The sequence below is a fragment of the Carcharhinus amblyrhynchos genome, chromosome 2 (genome assembly GCF_965287045.1).
Source record: "Carcharhinus amblyrhynchos chromosome 2, sCarAmb.v2.hapA, whole genome shotgun sequence".
Classification (NCBI taxonomy): Eukaryota; Metazoa; Chordata; class Chondrichthyes; order Carcharhiniformes; family Carcharhinidae; genus Carcharhinus; species Carcharhinus amblyrhynchos.
Genome location: NC_137325.1, coordinates 44,969,405 through 44,988,975, shown reverse-complemented (window position 1 = coordinate 44,988,975; position 19,571 = coordinate 44,969,405). Strand labels below are relative to the sequence as shown.

General features: G+C 39.7%; 1 protein-coding gene across 7 annotated transcripts; it reads left to right on the top strand.

The window, feature by feature from the left end:
- Window positions 1-8,970: 8,970 nt before the first annotated feature.
- On the top strand, window positions 8,971-18,645 carry irx4b (iroquois homeobox 4b). Of its 7 annotated transcripts, none has more exons than XM_080205202.1 (7): window positions 8,971-9,231; window positions 11,704-11,823; window positions 13,469-13,627; window positions 13,969-14,220; window positions 15,341-15,447; window positions 16,797-17,110; window positions 17,382-18,645. In XM_080205202.1, exons 2-7 carry the CDS (start codon window positions 11,818-11,820, stop codon window positions 18,131-18,133), a joined length of 1,590 nt encoding a protein of 529 aa, XP_080061328.1. In that variant the 5' UTR covers window positions 8,971-9,231; window positions 11,704-11,817; the 3' UTR covers window positions 18,134-18,645. The 7 variants fall into 7 exon arrangements, with proteins under 7 accessions (XP_080061328.1, XP_080061312.1, XP_080061341.1 ...); XM_080205186.1 differs by having other exon boundaries at window positions 11,694-11,823; XM_080205215.1 differs by having other exon boundaries at window positions 11,694-11,823; window positions 13,462-13,627.
- The last annotated feature ends 926 nt before the right edge of the window (window positions 18,646-19,571 follow it).

Sequence of the window (19,571 nt, the reverse complement as noted above, 5' to 3'; positions counted from 1 at the left end):
GCAGTTCTGGTCATCATAGAGGCATTGGAGAGGGCAGAGAAGATTTAGAAATGCGTGAATGTACAAATCAGGAAAGGATAAATAAGTGAGGTCTCTTTTCTCTTGAAAAAAGAAGAGTGACCCAATAGAGAACTTCACATGTTGAAGGGTTTTAATAGAATGCATATATAGAAATTCCCGCCAGAGATCAACAGACTTTTGCATGGTCCACCCCTGCCCACTACGATTCCTGTGGCAGGTGGGACGGGAAAATTCCACCCTAGTCTCTGCTCCAGGTTCCCTTTTTTAAAATTAAGCTGTCCTGAACAAGAGTACCTAATGCTATTATTCTAACAAAGATTTATCCAAACTTGAAACATTAGCTCTGTTCTCTCTCCGTCAGGCAACTGAGATTTTCCAGCATTGTGTTTTAGTTTTGTACTTAATTTTGCTGTTCCTTTCAGATGTGACCTAACTAATAATCCTTAGAGAGGCCATTGTAGGCCATTTGAAAATATGAACTAATTTTAAGTACCTGAAGTAAGAATGGGTGCACCACCTAGCTGCACAGCAATTCCAAAAACCATTGCCCACCCACACTTGATCCCTATAAAATCACCTCTCCCATCTTCCCAAGTGAGGGCCATTTCTAGCAAAAGATCAGCCCAAAATTTAAATCTCCTTCATCAGTGAGCTTCCTGGGACATGCAATAAATATTGGCTGCTCATTGACTCAATGTAAGTGAGGCCCAAGACACAATATGAAATCTCCCTCAGGCTATTCATTCTAGAACAAGGATCATGTCCTGTGCCCAGTCTGTGCCAGCATACTGCTGCTATCCAATTTCACCCACTGCATGTTCTGCATAAATCATCCCATGGTTCCTTCTGCTCATTAACATCTGCACCTGTTGAGTATGTATTTCAATTTCCATTAAACATTTGGCATAATATGTTCTTACAAGGAGCAAAGCACATAAAATACATTAATTTACAATACTGCATTCACATATAAAGGAGCTGATAGACTGTTGGACCAGTTGTGTTGTGCTAGAGTATCTGACCAATGCAGAAGGACAAAGCATTAATTGAGTTTCGGCAATCATTTAACCAAATCCGTCCATTATTAGTTAACTACATTCAAACTGGTTGTACCCTTAATAGGATCATCGTGCTACAATTCACATGAGGGAACTGCAACCAAAATAATTTGCCAAAGAATCCTCATATGAAATAATCTGTAACTTGTACTTGAATCAAAAGTAATGAATTAATAGGTAAATGATATTTGAATAAATAGGTAAATTGCACTTTTAATAGTCAGTACAACAAATATGTCTTACACAACAACAAGCACCCACAGCAGTTCCTGGAGACATGTAGCATCATGCGCAGTTGTAAAATGCTCTAACTCAAACTTGGAACACAAGACCAGTTGTGACCAATTTCTGACGCTTTTGATTTTTCCCATGAGTCTCATTTTACTGGCAGCTGTATTGCATTCACGGTCCCCAAAGACAGTTATTAGCCAAATAGCACAGGCCTACAGAAGTCCTTATCTAGGTTTATGTTTGTCTTTATGGCACAGATTCCCCAGAGATTATTTTATATCTCCCTTTAATAAACTCCATTTAAAGCCCATTGAATGATCTAGCTAGCTCTGGCAAAACTGAAGCAGAACCACTAATTTTTTTCAATTTATAAGACCTGCCTAAACCCTTTATTCGGCTTTCTGTTTCGCTTGACTCTACTACACACAGCTCCTTGTAAATGTGCCTTCCCTGTTCTCTCCTCTACTGTGGCTCTCTTTTATTTGCAGCTCTTCTTTGTGGCTGGCTACATTATTTTTATATGTTAACTTCTTTCCAGGTTAAACGTCACCAGGTCACATGGACCAGTACTTATTTTTAGTGCAGAAAATTACTATTGATCCATTTACAACAGACGCAAATGTTTTAACATTATTTTCAAACATTCTTAAAGCAAATTATAGATTCCAAAGGCATTTTAAAGAAATTAAAACATTTTTCTTACTCCACTGCTTTCAGATCAAAGACAATCACAGGTAGAATGATTAACATACTTTGCTGATCACGCCAACTTTACAGGCAAGATTGAATTTCAAATAAGAGCTTACTAACAAACTCGTTTTGCAACCTTGCTAATTTCTATGCTACAGTTGCGGGATTATAATCATGTCTTGTCTGGTTTAATCATGGAAGGCTGAAGAAGAAATTCCTTAAACTTATGAGTTTCAAGGAGCAGAAGAAAGAACATCTAAAGAAATTAATTCATTGACCTCTCTGATAATAAATTTTTGTGAGGACGCATGTCACTTGTGCAGGTATGTTTGCTAGACAGCGCAATACTGCAGACTCATACATCCCTATATCCTCCTGTTTCCCCAGCTTCAACATTTGCAAGCTCACTAATACAGTGATGGCGTACCTAATGGAGCATTTTAATGCTTCTGTAAGTCAAAAAGGGGTAAGTGGTGTTAATATAGTTGTGCAATGTTATATATTTGTGTATGTGTCATTTTAAATTGAATACATTTTATGCAGAATTATATAATATATAAAGCATAAAAACTGACCATCCAAACCAACTTCCTGTCCATGTGAATCATCTCCCATTACGGCTACTTCATGTCAATCTTTCAATCTTTTTACTTCCTTTCTCTCATTTGCCCATTTCATTTCTTTTTGAAAGCATCTGAACTATCTTTGTCAATCACATAGCAATGAAGTCCTTGCTCGACAGACTGGAGGGACTGATTGTGGACAAGTCCCCAGGACCGGATGGATTGCATCCAAGGATTCTGAAAGAAATGGCGGAGGTGATAGTGGATGCCTTGGTGGTTATTTTCCAAATGTCGCTGGATTCCGGGGAAGTGTCGGAAGATTGGAAAACGGTTAATGTTACACCGTTGTTTAAGAAGGGTGGCAGGCAAAAGGCAGGGAATTATAGGCCGGTTAGTTTAACATCTGTTGTAGGTAAAATGTTAGAATCCGTCATCAAGGAGGAAATAGCAAGGCATCTTGAGGAGAATTGCTTGATAGAGCAGATGCAGCACGGTTTCGTTAAGGGGAAGACGTGTCTGACGAATTTATTGGAGTTCTATGAGGATGTGTCGAGGGCGGTGGATAGAGGAGAGTCGGTGGATGTGGTCTTTCTTGATTTTCAGAAGGCGTTTGACAAGGTACCTCACAAGAGGTTATTGCAGAAGGTAAGGGGGCATGGAGTTGGGGTTAGGGTGTTAGTGTGGATAGAGGATTGGCTGTCTAATAGGAGACAGAGAGTGGGGATCAATGGGTGCTATTCGGATTGGCAGTTGGTGACTAGTGGAGTGCCCCAGGGGTCGGTGCTGGGGCCTCAGCTATTTACCATTTATATAGATGATCTGGAGGAGGGAACTGAGTGTATGGTGTCGAAATTTGCTGATGACACCAAGATTGGTGGAACGGCAAATTGCGCGGAGGGTGTGGAGAGTCTGCAGAAGGATCTAGATAGGCTGGGCGAATGGGCCAGGAACTGGCAAATGGAATTTAATGTTGGCAAGTGCGAGGTGGTCCACTTTGGTAGGAATAATGGTTGGAAGGACTATTACTTACGTGGTGAAAAACTGCAGCAGGCGACAGTGCAGAGAGACCTCGGGGTCCTTGTGCATGAGTCGCAAAAACCCAGCCTACAGGTGCAGCAGGTGGTCAGGAAGGCGAATGGGATGCTGGCCTTCATAGCGAGGGGGATTGAATATAAAAGTAGGGAGGTCTTGCTGCAGCTGTATAGGGCACTGGTGAGGCCGCAGCTGGAGTACTGTGTGCAGTTTTGGTCGCCGCACTTACACAAGGATATTTTGGCCTTGGAGGGAGTGCAGAGGAGGTTTACTAGGCTGATGCCGGAGTTGAGGGGGTTGAGCTATGAGGAGAGGCTGAATAAACTAGGCTTGTACTCGTTAGAGTTTAGAAGAATGAGGGGAGATCTCATTGAGACATATAAGATGATGAATGGGATGGATAGGATAGAGGTGAAGAGACTCTTCCCGCTCAGAAAGGACAGTAGGACTAGGGGGCACAGCCTCAAGATAAAGGGGGGGCGGTTTAGAACGGAGTTGAGGAAGAACTTCTTCACTCAAAGGGTGGTGAATCTCTGGAATTCTCTGCCCGTTGAAGTGGTGGAGGCTGCCTCGCTAAATATTTTTAAGACGCGGGTTGATGGGTTTTTGATAAGCGAGGGGATTAAGGGTTATGGGGAGAGGGCGGGAATGTGGAACTGAGCCACGACAGATCAGCCATGATCTTATTGAATGGCGGGGCAGGCTCGAAGGGCTAGATGGCCTACTCCTGCTCCTATTTCTTATGTTCTTATGTTCTTATAGTGGGAGTGTAGTGAAGGGTTACCAGGCTGATTTCTGGGATGGTAGGTCTGTCATATGAGGAAAGACTAAGTCGATTAGGATTGTATTCATCGGAGTTTAAAGAAGTGAGAGGGAGTCTTATAGAACTTATAAATTTCTAACAGGATTAGACAGGGTAGATTTAGAAAGACTTTCTAATGGCGGGGGAGTCCAGAACTAGGGATCATAATTTTAAAATAAAGCGTAAATGTTTTAGGACTGAGATGAGGAGATATTTCTGTTGAATTCATCCCAGAGAAAGTAGTTGAGGCCAAAATGTAATGTGATGTCGAGAAGAAATTAGATATAAATCTTCGAGCTAAAGGGATCAAGGGATATGGAGGAAGACAATAGTGGGATCAGGACATTAAATTTGATGATCAGCCACGATCAAATTCAATAGTGGCTCAAGCTTGAATGGGCTGAATGGCCTACTTCTGTTTCTGTTTTCTATGTTTCCTCTGGTAGCAAGTTCCACTTCCCACATTCTATGTGTTTTCTGAGTAAAGAACTTTGGCTTATTTCTATTAAATATAGTAGTAACTATTTTAGGGTGGCACAGTGGCACAGTGCCAGGGACCCAGGTTTAATTTCTGGCTTGGGTCACTGTCTGCATGGAGTTTGCACATTCTCCTCATGTCTGCATGTGTTTCCTCCAGGTGCTCTGGTTTCCTCCCACAGTCCGAAAGTCATGCTGGTTAGATGCATTGGCCATGCTAAATTTTCCCTCAGTGTACCCGAACAGGTGCCAGAGTGTGGCAATTAGGGGATTTTCACAGTGACTTCATTGCAGTGTTAATTTAAGTCTACTTGTGATACAAATAAACAAACATTAATCTTGTTGTATTTTTAGCCACTATGTTGGATTCTCCCACAAGTGGAAACATTCCCTCCACATCTACCCTATCCAATGCATTAATAATCTTAGAAAGTTCTTTCAGGTTTCTTCTAAATCATCTCTTTTTTATTAAAAACAAAGACCCAGCCTGATCAATCTTTTCTGATGACTGCCATCTGTAAAATGCTTTTCTCTTGGATTTGCTCCAGTATTTCAGTCATTCTTATAGCAAGGAGCCTAGAACTGTGCACAGTTCTCTAAGTGTAACCTGACCTGAGTGATATACAAGTTTAACACTACTTCTTAAGTTTTCAAATCCATGCTCCTAGAAATTAATTCCAGCATTTAGTTAGCATTTCTAATTGCTCAGCTGACCTGCAATGCTGTTTTTAATTATTTATTCACCTGTAAATCTCTTTACTCTTCCCACATTCAGTTTTTTTTATTTTTCATGGTGTGAGTGATCTGGCTATTTTTCCCACCAAAGTGCATTTCCTCATTTTTATCTATGTTGATGTTCATTTGCCACTCAACTGCCAAGCTCAAACTTTCTGATGTCTTCTTGTATGGTGCTGCTTTCTTACTCAATGTTATTTTTCCAGTTTGGTATCATCTGATTTATTATGACATTGGTATACTTGTTCCTAAGTCCAAATCATTATTGTAAACATTCCCAAGTGCAGTTAATTTGGGGTGATGCAAACTATTGTGGATATGATTGAACAGCCATTCTATCTCCCTACTGTTTGAAGTGTTTTTCTCCCCCAGTAGCCATTCAATTCAGAATGATTAATCCTAGGGCCAGTGCTGATCAAGAAACCAATTTGGGGGGATTGGCCCTAAAGGGAGACAACATCAAATGACCAGACAATATGAGAGAGAAGTGATTAGTGCAGCTTGACACAGAGGGAAGATGAATTAACTCAAGGGGTTCAACTGACTGGGGGATTTGAGGGTTGGATCTTGCTTGTGAAGACTGGCTTAGAGGTATTGAAGGCTACACACAGTCTGTAAAGCAGTGGGTGCACTTTGTGGCTGATTGTCATGTCCTTCAACCATGGGGATACCATGGTGGGAACATTCTGATTGAGATGTTACTCCATGGATGTTATAGCAACACTCCACTACCCACAGATGAAGTATTAACTCCTGTGCAGAATTTATTGAACATGTGTGAATCAGACAGAGCTTGTAATTAAACTAACCATCATGCAAATGTTGCAGAGTTAGTGAACCCAGGAGCTGGCTGCACAGCATGGATGTGACAGTTGGTTCATTCACTCTGATTGTAATTACATTTGGGATCACTGTATTGGAGTAAGAAAGAAAGCATTGAAACATAGCAAACTAGGCCCAATTATTTGCTGCACAACCTTTCAACAAATACAGTGTGGATGTTAACAGTAAGAACCCCCTTTTCATGTATACTTATTGAAGGTGACTAGTAACACCTTGACAATCATTGTGCCACACAGGTGGCCACATGTGTCATTGGGTGGAGTTGCTTTGTGTCAATCTAGTGGTTTGATGCTATAAAAACCACATGTCAAATTAAACACTAAAAGATTTCCCAATCACACACATTTGACCAAGATACTGTTATTTTTATTCTTCTTATTATTATCCACTAATGTATTTAATTAGTCAGAATATTTCAGAGAACAGCCAAGTTATTGTCAAAAGTATTTTTGCAAGCTTGATTATAATATTTTAAAGTTGTGTAGGTGCTGGAAGCACAGTGTGACTGTAGAATTTACTACTTAAGAGTACAACTATTTTTCTTAACAGCAGCCAACAAATGCCATTTCATCTTTCTTATTTATTTGGACAGATTTCTATTTGGCTGCATGGAATCATCCACCGTTAACAGTCCGAATACAAGGATACCACCAGGCTGTTTTACAATGTAGATCTATCATTGCAAGTTTAGGAACTTGTTTCTCTACATTAATTGTATCCATTCAATAAATTTTAACAGTTTTAGGATATTGGAACGTGTTGACAAACATCACGGTTGTATAAATGGTGTTTCTAACGTATGTGCCCTTGGTGCGTGTTCTTCCTTCGAAATTACATAGTTTCTGTTGCTTCATTTAATCCTGTAATCCGGAATTTGTATCCACCAATTAAACAACTAAATCGGCTCCCGTGCAATTTGTCATGTAAGAATGATCAAATCATGTAATTCAGAACTGATGCTAAAGAGGCTTGAGAGTTTTTTTTTAATATAGTATTCGCTGAAATCTTTCACACGAAGTTGGAATGACCCGAGTTTTGGATTCATTCTGCATAATCTCTTTAAACGCTCATCCACCATTTACTTACCTGGCGGTGGTCTTAATTTGCAAGATATTTAAAAACAAATGCACATTTAACGTAAACGGGGTAGGTTGTACAAACAATTTGATTCTGCTAGTAAAGGTCTATTTTATTTGAATATTTGCAGAACTATAATCTTCATGATATTTAAGAAAGTTTAAGTTTAGATTATATGGATATCAGTGTGTGCCCGCAGATCTCTGTATGTAATCTGCCTCTTTTGAATGATGGAATCTCACTTGATGAAGATTATGAAGATGAGTCAAATGTATTAAAGTGAATAGGGGCCGTTTTTATTTGTTTTTAATGTTATTTGAGATTTCTAAGGTCTGTATTAAATTGGGCTAAATGTATTTCTGTTGCAGAGGATTTATATATGATAAAAAAATGGATAGAAATGAATGAAGTTCAGCGAAGAAATTGACCCTGAACTCCATAAATATAATTTTTCTGTCTTCAGTTGCATAGACTGTGCCAGCGACAATGAGTGCAACAGGAAGAGGGGCAGATTCACACAGTCCAATCATAATTTATATGGGAATAAAAGACTTGACACTGGCCATAGCTGAATAGCAGCAGTCATGATATAACTGCTTTGCATAAATTCACACTGCTACTCGTTGCATTCTGCTGCTAACAGCAAGCATATGCAACCCGTCACAATCTGGTAGCAAAAACAGTGATTGCAAACCAACCATGTGTAATTTTATTTTATATAAGTACTATAGATTTATCGATGCTTTAAAAATATAGTTCATATTATTATTGTCAAGAGATGATCTTGCATATCTTATGAATTGCCTTGAGAAGTAAGCATAACAATAGTTGATAGAATAAAAGCATCAGAAAATCAAAATCGCCTGCCAAAGTTAAGCCAATCACTTTACTGATTAATGATAATGCAAAACATCGGTGTAAAGTTATCTTCCGCTTGATACATTCAAGAAATTTTATTTGAAGAGGCATACTCCACAAGTTGTGCTTAAGGATAAGATTGCCGAGGGTGCTGACAGTTATGCGAAGCGATATTGACAGGGTGACTGCGAAGGTAAACCGCAGCGCTGTTTGAATCATGAATTAATACCTTGACTATATTGTATTGATTTGTCTTGTCTAAATGTCATTTTCCTCTGTCATGAATGCAAGGGGGTGGGCTTGGCGCAGTCCTGTTTAAGAAGAGCATTTGGTGTCCAGGCACTAGGGTCTCCGAAAAGAGAGGGCAGTGAATCTCAAAAAGTAAATCTATTTTGATGCTTGGATCATACCCTTCATACTTATCGGCCTCATTTGCTGAACAGATCCTGTCAGGGACATTTTTTAAAAAATATATCAGTAGATGGACTGTTTTTTGGGGATTGCTGAACTTTGAAAAGAATTGAGTAATGTGCTCCCTATTCAAGCCACAAGAACTCCTCCTAAGGAAATATTGTATCTTTAAGGAGAGTGAGGTAAAGAGCAATGCAGCCTCAGTACGTCACTGTTTTACTGGAGTGCTTCTCGAGCTCAAGGGGCTGAAAATATTTCCCCAATTGTGAATCAGATAGGGAGGGTGGGAAATGCCTGCATGAGCTCTCTGCAAGCATCACTGGTAAGACCTGCAAACCTCACACATGGGCCACAGCGACCGTTCAACTTTACCTCCAGATGTTCCCCGCACGTCAATGGGAATGTGCGATCGCTAACCCAGAGCAAGAAATAGGTAACAAAAAAAGGAGACATTCTTCTCCTGGCCATATTTTACTTTTGCCTGGTGCTTGTGTAAATACTTTTAAAAAAACATAAATCCTTTTTAAACTTTTGGGAAAATGTATTGATCTGTCACAGAGTAGTCTATGTATTTCAGAAACAAACCATGGGCTCCATATGGTGTAAGTACATATGGAAAGAGTGCTTAAAATTGTGAAGAAGCGGTATTACTAAGATTTAATGCAATAAAATGAAAGCAAGTTCAGGGGCAGTGTTTTAATCTCCCATTTATTTCTATGTAGCAACGTGTGTACTGACAAATTGATGTGGACTGTTCTTTGTTAAGGTCCCATTGGTGTAATGAGTGCCCATCAGCCCCAGCTCGGTGTTTCAGGAGATTATCTGTTTAAACAAGGATCATTTTACGAGTAACAATAGCTTAACTTTTGACTTCAGATGGCAAATCGGGTGGACATTTGAGAAGAGCCGCTCGCAGTTATGTTTGGAGTGAATGAGGCTCAGGTTGGTGGAGGGTGAATTAAAACTGAGATTACACTACACGGTGTTCACTGGAAGTTAATTGCTGTACTGTCGCATTAAAATATGCATTAGCTATATATTCGAATCGTTTAAAAAAATCTGACCTTACAAAGACAAACTGACTCAAAAATTCCTCCGAAGATCTAATTGTTCTATAATTTGGAGCAGTGATTTCCATTCACAAGCTTACTATAACTTGTTCACTTTCACCAGTGTTGTCTACTTTTGACATGCTTTTGTGGCTAAGCCTATCCGCTTGGAATGGGAGTGTGCAATAGGAGAAGTGGTGTTCACTTGATGTCCAGGAGGACAGGAAGAGTGAGGGAATAGTTACTAACTGTTCGTCTTGGCATTCAGCTCTATGTCACAGCCCTAAATGGACAACATGTACAGCTCACTTTATTTGTCAGCAAGTGTCAGGTTTGCTTTAAATCCTTATCGTGAACAACTCTGACTTTGTTTCGGGTAGCCCTTGTGTTATTTTAGTGTAAAAGCATATGCTGATGTATCTAAATATTTCATAGGACTTCCCAACAACATTGACAAAGCAGAGGAGATTCAGGAAGTTTACCGAAATGCTCTCATCTTAAGAGCATCTTGGATTCATCGAGTTGCATCAAAACTTTTGCCGAATTAATTAATTTAAAGCGTTGATTTTCTAAATGTGCTTATTTTGCCTAAAATGAAGATCTAGATGTATATAACAAAAAACAATCAAAATGAGATCTGCATGTACTCTTTATAAAGTATCCTTATAATTCATGTTACTGATCTTATAAAGATTTTCATTCTTGTTTTATTCTTATTTTGGCTATTGCAAAACGTAAGTCTTTGAAGTCAACAAAAAGTTATTTGGCAGATGTTGATAATTTTTCAATATGCCCATTGGCCTTCAGAACGTATCTCGATTTCAAACATTCTGGCTTTGTGTTTCAATTATTATCTCCTTTTGTGTCTGGAGGTGTCATTAAATCTCGCCATCTCTCTTAAAACAGTTTGATATGAAACCACTTGACACGGCTGACCTGCGCTCTGAAACGCGTATGTGTTCCATTACTGGGATCTCATGTGCTCACTCGTGCATTGATAATAGATGTTTAATAGGTTTGCGCGCGGTTTAGTAGCCGATTGTATCTTGGAATCTTCTCCGGGACCAGCACCTTTAAGAGATATCAAGTGATATGTGCAAAACTGAGCTCTCGCTGCCATCTCATGCAGTCTCGCCTCTTGTTCTCTTTCTCTGTCTGTCTCGCTCATTCTGCCTATTTCACAACCTTAATTTCAGAGGTTGAAAGGAAATCATTCTTTGAAAGCAAATCATTCCGGTCATCAGTTTTACAAACATTCTCATTTTTGCAGTGCAATTATGTCCTGTACGCCTAGATATGTCTTTACGTAACATTATTGTCTTACTGAGATGTGCGCCGGATAATACAGGGTTAAGAAAAAACATTAATGCCCCAACAGTAATATTGTACCACGTCTATTGCTATATTGAGAAAGACTTGAGCTTTGGGTAACAGTATCTGAAGTAATTAAAAATCTACATGATAGAGCTCATTGAAGAATTAAAGAGTACATTGCCTATATTTACAATTCTCAAGTGACCCCTGTCGCTGGTACGTAAATAGGCAATGACATCAGGACCTCACTGGGAAGGGGAAATGTGTGTGAATATGATTGTAAGGATGGGTATCCAAACGGTAAAGCGTTGTGCACCTGTAGAAATATATTCTTATCAGAGGGATGTATGATATTGCATTAGAGTACACATCTGAAAACTCAGGTTGAATTTACTATTCCCAGATTGAATGCTTTTAAACTTTCATTCTCTAGCTTGTTACGTCTGTAAGTGAAGAGTCTAAGAAACGTTATTTGTGAGTTAATTTCCGTAGAGGAGAGCGTCATTTCAAAACTTTTTAATGGTCTTTTCAGTTTCTTACAGATCACATATAAATCTAATTGGAAGATAGCGATCTGTACAGTTTGAAATATTCAACTTAATGTGTCTCCATGTTGTAAAAAATATCACGATCACTGATCCTTCTGGATTTTTTAAATGCAGGTAATTTTCATTATTTTTTTAAAAACCTAATATGTCAAAATACTGTTTTACAAAGCCTAACTCAATTTGAGAACACGTACTTTCATCTGTAAATTGAAGCAATTATGCAGGAGATATTATATTATGTAGACTGTGTTCTCTGGATAGTCATCAATCACCCACTATCGAGCTGTCAAAGCGGGCAGATTCGTTTCTTGGAGGCAGTCTTCCAGCTGGGGAGAATAGTAGAACATCATCATTAATTAGAGTGTGACCCCGCGGCTATTCACATGTCTGAACCCATGAACATTCGAGCAAGTCTACACACCATGGGTTTGTACAGAAATGTACTATACAGTAGCACCAAAGCAAGGCGCGATTTAAGATGGGGGGTGGGGAGCTTCTTCACGTTTATCTGTTGCAAGAAGTCAGACATGTCTCTGCCTATATTTTCTGTTCCATAGATCAGTTCAGATAGATAAAGTCCGAAGCTAAGGAGAGAGAGTGAGAAACGATTCGCAGTATTCACTCAGGACTACAAGAGTAGTTCGTTCAGAACGTTTGTGTCAACAAACATAAACACGAATCTAGTGAATGATCATCTGAAGTTCGCCTGTTTATTCAGTACCAATGTCAAGTCTCTGTGACACATTATACACGCACACAGGGGAAAACTTCTACCTTCAATTCATAGAAGAGAAAGGGGAAAATTCAGTATTACATACATTAGTGTCCTGTAAAATGCATAAATATGCCAGTTCTTAATTATTTTCCATAAATCATGTGTTTCCTGGCCAATTGTTCCATTAATGGATAAGCCACCACTGTAGTTTAATGATTGGATACATGTTTGGAACCTCACACTTTACCTTTAAGCACACACATGTTAGCTAACGCATCAAGAATTGATATCCCCCCTTTGCAGGCAGGGTATTAGTTGAACTGACTTACTGTTGGTTTAAGTAGCACAGTAGTGAGTCTGTGGCTGTATTGAGATATGGTGAAGCTCACTCTTGCTGTGGCTGTTGACTTTCCTACCCTCTATTACTGTGGTACAATAGGGTGGAGCACAAGTTGCAGCTGTTCATTAATATGTTTCTAATTAAATTCAGCTCCTTCCCCAGCCATCAGCGAACAACTATTAACCCAATAATAGTGACCGCACTTTGAGCGGCCATTTCCACACAGGGCGACCCGATTGTAACAATGGTCGTGGCTAAATTAGTATAAATACCATATTGTGCTCAATTAGCTTGGAACTCATATTGAGGCTGCACTTAACTCGGGGCTGTTCTTCTGCATTTATACTTGAAGCATTTATGCTTTTTTTTATTCCCTCCCCACCGTGAAGGTATCTAGGAGTTAGACTGGAGGCATTTTTAAAGCTGGCTTTATCTGACGTCATGCCTACTGATAATAACTAAGTTCAGGAGCAGAACACTTTGTATCTGACTCGCTATCTTTGTGTGTTTTACCCGCTTGCAAAAGCACTCATTTTCGAAACCAACTGTAACGTCCAGCCATCCTGTAAAACGAGATACCTAAACTAGCTTGGTTGTGGACAGGGAAGTGGGAGAAGGGGGTGGGGAGGGGGGTAGAAAAAAGTTTGAAGCTGTATGTAAATAAATTAAATGTGCCGTTTTCCTTCGCCCTATCGAGAATCTAGGAGCCTGTGCGCTTGTCAATCAACTGGTACGGTGAAACCGAGCAAAGCTGCAATAGCGTGGAGATCAGGCGTCTCTCTCTCGCTCCTTTTTCTGAATGTTGGGAGCCTTGGACAATGTCGTACCCGCAGTTCGGATATCCCTACACATCAGCACCTCAGGTATGTCACATCGATCCTTCAATTTTTTTGATCGCATTCAGGGGCTAATTGATTGCTAGTGGCCGTTTTCGCTTTTCAACATTGCTTTGCCCACAGGCTGATCCTGAATTCACTTCAATACAGATAAAATGTGACGTGGCTTAACTTTACTGTCCATAATAATAAATGCATGCGTAATTGGAAGGAGCGAAGTTGATCTAAAGAGACGTGTTTTCTGCAATGGGGAAAATAAACTGAGCAATCGCACAAGAACGATATAAAGGAGTCCCTGTGGAGATATGCAGCAGAAACAATCCCCCAATTTATATATGTTTCTATTATTTGTCTTTTTATATATATAGTTCCTGATGAGCACCAATCCCCTGACTACGTGCTGTGAGTCAAGCGGCAGGACGCTGGTGGATTCAGGGGCTGCCGCCTCTGCTCAAACCCCTGTCTATTGTCCCATGTATGAGAGCAGGCTGCTGGCCACAGCCAGGCATGAGCTCAACTCAGCTGCTGCCCTCGGAATGTATGGGAGCCCGTATACCACCAACCAGGGATATGGCAACTATGTCACCTATGGGACAGAACCCTCTGCTTTCTATTCACTGGTAAGTAATCCTCTCATCTCTATTATTACCACCATCAATTAGGATTGGGCAAAACAAGCTGCCCATGTTTCAACATTGAGGGCTTTAGTATTAGGTCAGCCCATTGATTTAGGCTGGTAATTGCTCTTTCTTCCTTTGACTCAGAACAAGTATTTCAACCAACGTTAGTAAACTGCAATTGTTCAATTTTGAAAGGCAGCAACTGTATGCCGCATTGTGATATCTTCAAGTAACTTGATCGTAAAGCCAAATTGCGAATTCCTCAGAGTTAACTTGCAGTAGTAACTATTAGATAACATCCCACCACTTATTATACAACACCTTCTCTGCGGGAAACGCGCTGACCATGGTTTATTAGTAGTCTATGAACACTGTTATAAATATTATCCGCAGTACTGAACGTTTTCCTGAAACCTGCCTTAAAATCTGAAGTGTCCACATAGATATATAAATGTACATTCATTTGCATTTCTCAACTGAAGGGCCTATCCTTCACTATCATATATATATAGATATGTGAAATGTATAGAGCAATGAACATGTATCACACTGAATTAGAGCACGTTTATGCAATTTGGAAGCATTTGTGCACAATGCATTTTGTTTAATTATGTATTTTGGCAAATGGCATCTCCGGTCCCTCAAGCCTATTTATGTACTGAAAATATAGTTCAATTATGTTATGAGTACAGCTGCCAGAAAAATGCCATTTTATAACTGGACATGGCGTGATGGATCAATCCCCAGGCAGAGAGGAGTGTCCCTATAAGAAGTAGCAATTTGAAAACAAGCAAATGAAAGCATTACAGAAATTGAAGTTTGACAACTAAAGTATCAGAACCTGAAATAAGTTTTCCATCTTTCCCCACCGTTCGCAACCTTAGTTTCAGGTTGGTCTTAGATTGGAACACATATTGATGGAAAGCATTTAAAAGAAACTCGACCTGAACTTAAATGCCAGGTGATCCTAAAGTTATTACTACTGATCTGATTGAAACATGCCATTGTTTGTACAGTTTTGACGCTGCTCTTCCGCTGATCAAAGCAATCAGCGCAGAGTTTTTCCATTAAATGAAAGTGCTGGTAATGAAGTCAAGATGTGCCAACATGTCTTTTTCAGAGTCCCTTTGACACCAAGGATGCGGCAGGATCTGCGCATGCGGGAATCACCCAGGCAGCTGCCTATTATCCATATGATCCTAGCTTGGGACAGTATCAGTATGACAGGTGCGCAAGAAGACCACCCTAGCCCACTCCAAGTATTTACACTTGCGATTATAGCAATACTGTATACTTGTTTTTAAACCATTACTGGAACAAACACCGGGCAGCCATTTGAGAGATGTGCTTGTGCGCAAATACGTATAACTTCTGAACTATTTTAAACACGCAATATTAAAAAAAACTCCAGTTTTCTTGGAAATGTGAAAAAAAGAACAAATTGGCTTTTCAGTGCAGCTACACGCAAAGTACATCAAAACACGGAATCCAATCACCGTGAAATGAGAGGAAAGGTGGCTGCTTGGGGGTTTGAATTGATCGTGACTTATTTTTTAGCGTTCCCACTTGTCAAACTCTTTTGTATAGTGGTGTCTGCACCTTATATATAGGAAATGTTAATAGTGTGCGTATCTATACAGTTATTAGTTTCAAGATTGTCAAAAAACCACTTAAGACACTTTAACGCTTCAAGCCCACTGCGTGTGTGTGACCTTTCCCGGCTGGGCTACATTAAATATTGAAGTGTAGCTGAGTGTCTTACTTTAGCGCATTTAACTGTTTTACCCGAGAAGGAAGGAGTATGATTGTACAGTCAACTGTATTTGAGCGAATTGTAGTAGTATTGTCGAATGAACAAGAACCCTCCGACAAGTTTAGAGAAAGTGAATGCTTTAAAAAAAAATAAACCGGGGAGGCGCGACGGCCTGACAACTGTCACATTTCATCCCCTTTCCCTTCCTGCGCCCGTTTCTGTAACACTCGCTCGTCCAACATTTTTTTCAGGAGCTTGAGCATTTTATGCCTCCATTTAATTTAGCTGGCGCCCGTTCAATCGTATATTTTATCACAACGGGGATCAATATTATATTCCAAAAGCCACTGTCAGGCATCTCAGCCAAATAAATGATATAAGCGAAGCGAAAGTAAATGTGCATTGCACATGATCTTTACACATAGTGGTAAATTACCTGTGTTTTATATTCCGCCCACTGATTATAGCAAGTGAAATATCCAGATCTTACTTTTTTAAGACATAACAAAACGTAAAGAGAATAAAAAGGCAGCGATAAAAACCGATTATCAGGAAAGTCAGCGATGCGAAATCATTAGTTTTCCAAGATTCCATATTCCAGAAATGTGTTAGGTGGGCGTGTTTAATCACGTTTTAATATTCTTGCTATATTTAATCTATTTGCGTTTATCTACAAACCAAATACTGAGCTTGTAAAATGGCTCACTCAAGTGTACTATGACATTCCACGTTCAGAAGCCATGTGGCAAATTCAAAGCGGATAGAGTCTGTATAATGACAGTCCACCTTTTATTAATTTTCAATTATTCTTGAACAAACTTAGATATGGTGCTGTGGACCCAGGCGCCAGGCGTAAAAATGCAACCCGGGAAACCACCAGCACTCTCAAAGCCTGGCTGCAGGAGCACAGGAAGAACCCCTACCCCACCAAAGGAGAGAAGATCATGCTGGCCATCATCACCAAGATGACCCTGACCCAGGTCTCTACTTGGTTCGCCAACGCCAGGAGGAGACTCAAGAAAGAGAATAAAATGACCTGGTCGCCCAGGAATAAATGCACCGATGACAAGAAACCATACGACGAGGAAGAAGATGAAAGTCCAAACAATAAAAGCCCGCAAGATAAACACAATGATGGTTCGCTTTCTCTGTATTCTCTTCGGTAGACATGTACAAGCGTAAATCCAACACCATATCATGTACTTTATAGCTAAATACATCTCGCATATATAAAATGTCGCTAGAAAAACAAACTCGAGAATATATATATTAAAAATGATAAGACAATAAAAGCCTTACAACTTATAGTCAGTTTTTGTTTAATGCGAGTATATGATAAACGGTTTAAATTAATTAGAACACCCTTCCAAACTTATCTTCACATTTCTGAAACTTATGTTTTTGATAGATACCACATGCAAAGAAGACAAAGAACTGCAGCTAAGTGACCTGGATGACTTTGATGGGATCGAGACAGAAAGTGATGAGTGTGAACTGAAAGGGCCATTTCAGCAGATGGACAGCAATCAGATCAGGGTCTCCGACTGCCCGACTGGCCAGTGCAAGAAGCTCTCTTTAAAGATTCCCCTTTCAACACCGGGAGATCGCCATTCTGAAAAGGTCAAGGACTGTCTCAAGCGAGTAATGGCGAGCTCCGAGCAAGACCTCATGGCAGGAAGACAGAGAGGGTGCGACTCCAAGCTTTGCTTCCAGCAGCAACAGCAGAGTCAGCAACTGCTTGACAACAAACCTCGGATCTGGTCCCTAGCTCAAACCGCGACTTCCCTGAGTCAAACTGAGTATCCATCTTGCATGCTGAAACGGCATCAACAGGCCATCTCCTCGTCGCCTCCCTTGGCCTCTGTGCCTACCAGCGTGGTGGACAGACAAGATTCCCCAGTAACCACCCTGAGGAATTGGGTAGATGGGGTTTTCCACGACCCGCTACTCAGGCACAGCACTTTGAACCAGGCACTGACCAACACTACCGTTTCCTGGGCCACCACCAAAGGTGCTATCTTGGATACAGAGGCAATGGGGCGTTCTTTAGGAACTCCTACAAATATGATTAAAGGACAGATCACGGGCTTACCCCAACAAGAAACTAATAAGGACCTCTCAGCATTTCCTAAAACAGGAAACAAAATGTTTTGTTCATAACAAATCAAAATGGTGTGGACTTTTTTCTGGACCTGCTGATGGACTACGAAGAGGCAAACTTTAACCTTGAGACGTTCTATTCACAAACCCAGCCCGTCTTTTATTAGACTTTATATATATATTTCATCACTGTTTTAAACGTTTCACAAACTAACTGCAGTTACTTCAAGAGCTCTTTAACTGAATAGTGCTGTGTAATTTATTCAAGTCCACGTTGGAAAGCACGTCTGAACTATAGTATAGACATATCGGTAACGTTTACAATATCCCAATGTTTACAGAAGTGGGTATCATGGATTGGAATTCGCAGCCTGCTTGAAAGCATGCAAATTTAATTCCCCGAAAATCCAGTTTTGGAAAAAAATATTTATGCTACCGTCAAGCTCTGCCAATGGATCACAAGCAACACTTATTAAAAGTTTACACCATTGCACAATTCTTTGGCTTTGAAACATACGAGAATATATGTTAAACATATGTGCACTGAAATAAATGTGCTCTTTTCGAGGTAACTAACGAGTGTTTGTCTGGTTACATTATGGACAGATAGAATGATGCAAGCTTGAGCCAAAGCGACACTGCTTCAATTTCCCATTTTAAAGTTGTGCCACATTAACTAAACGTTTCCACAAACCATATTATTCGCATTGCCTGTTTTAGATACAGTGAAAATAACCTGCAACTTATACCTGATATGGTATTTGAGTGTCATGTACTTACAGTACATTAGAAAAACTGTATTTTGGGGAAATCGTCATTGAAAAAGTAAGCTGCTTTTCCAACCAACACTTCTTTTGCCGAGTTTTATTCTATTGTACACTTAAACTCATTGATACCATGTCACATTAGATTAAACATAGTCCAAATATTTTGATTTTGAAAACTTATCTTCATCGCCTCTTCAAACTTGAATTAAGTTAAATTGTCAAGTCTCTATTTGCGTAAAATGAAATAAAAACATTCGGTCATAGCTCCAGTCACAGAAAAATGTGAACATTTCAGCACTAATGTTCGGAAACAGGATTTAAGGGTTAAGGTGCCAGGGTGCATGCGCATTCGTAGAGCTGGGAGGTGCGTGTTTACAGATTCGAGTTAAATTGGGAATATATTTAATACAGAAAATTTAGTTTTAGTTCTAATATCTAACAGGATGGCAGGAGCAGGATGGCTGAAATTGTATGTCACTGGTTTATTGACTAAAAATCATAAAATATCTTCTTGGCCTCAAAATATTAAACAATGCATAAAAATATCACATTATTCAATATATTTTAAGAACTCCTTTGCATTTGCTGGGCACAAACAAAAGCTGCATTATGTAACTATTCAGTTAAAAGTATTGCCAGAAAAGTAACACTTGCGAATAAAACACTCAATTTGTTGTCCCGATTTCAGTTTATTGGATGAAGAGAATGGTTGCACAGTCATTATTACGAGT

What these genes read in the sequence shown, in the direction of transcription:
- irx4b (XM_080205202.1), top strand. An exon ending in CCTCTGCTTTCTATTCACTG is followed by an intron (nt 14,221 to 15,340) that starts GTAAGTAATCCT and finishes TGTCTTTTTCAG; the next exon opens with AGTCCCTTTGACACCAAGGA. An exon ending in GGACAGTATCAGTATGACAG is followed by an intron (nt 15,448 to 16,796) that starts GTGCGCAAGAAG and finishes GAACAAACTTAG; the next exon opens with ATATGGTGCTGTGGACCCAG.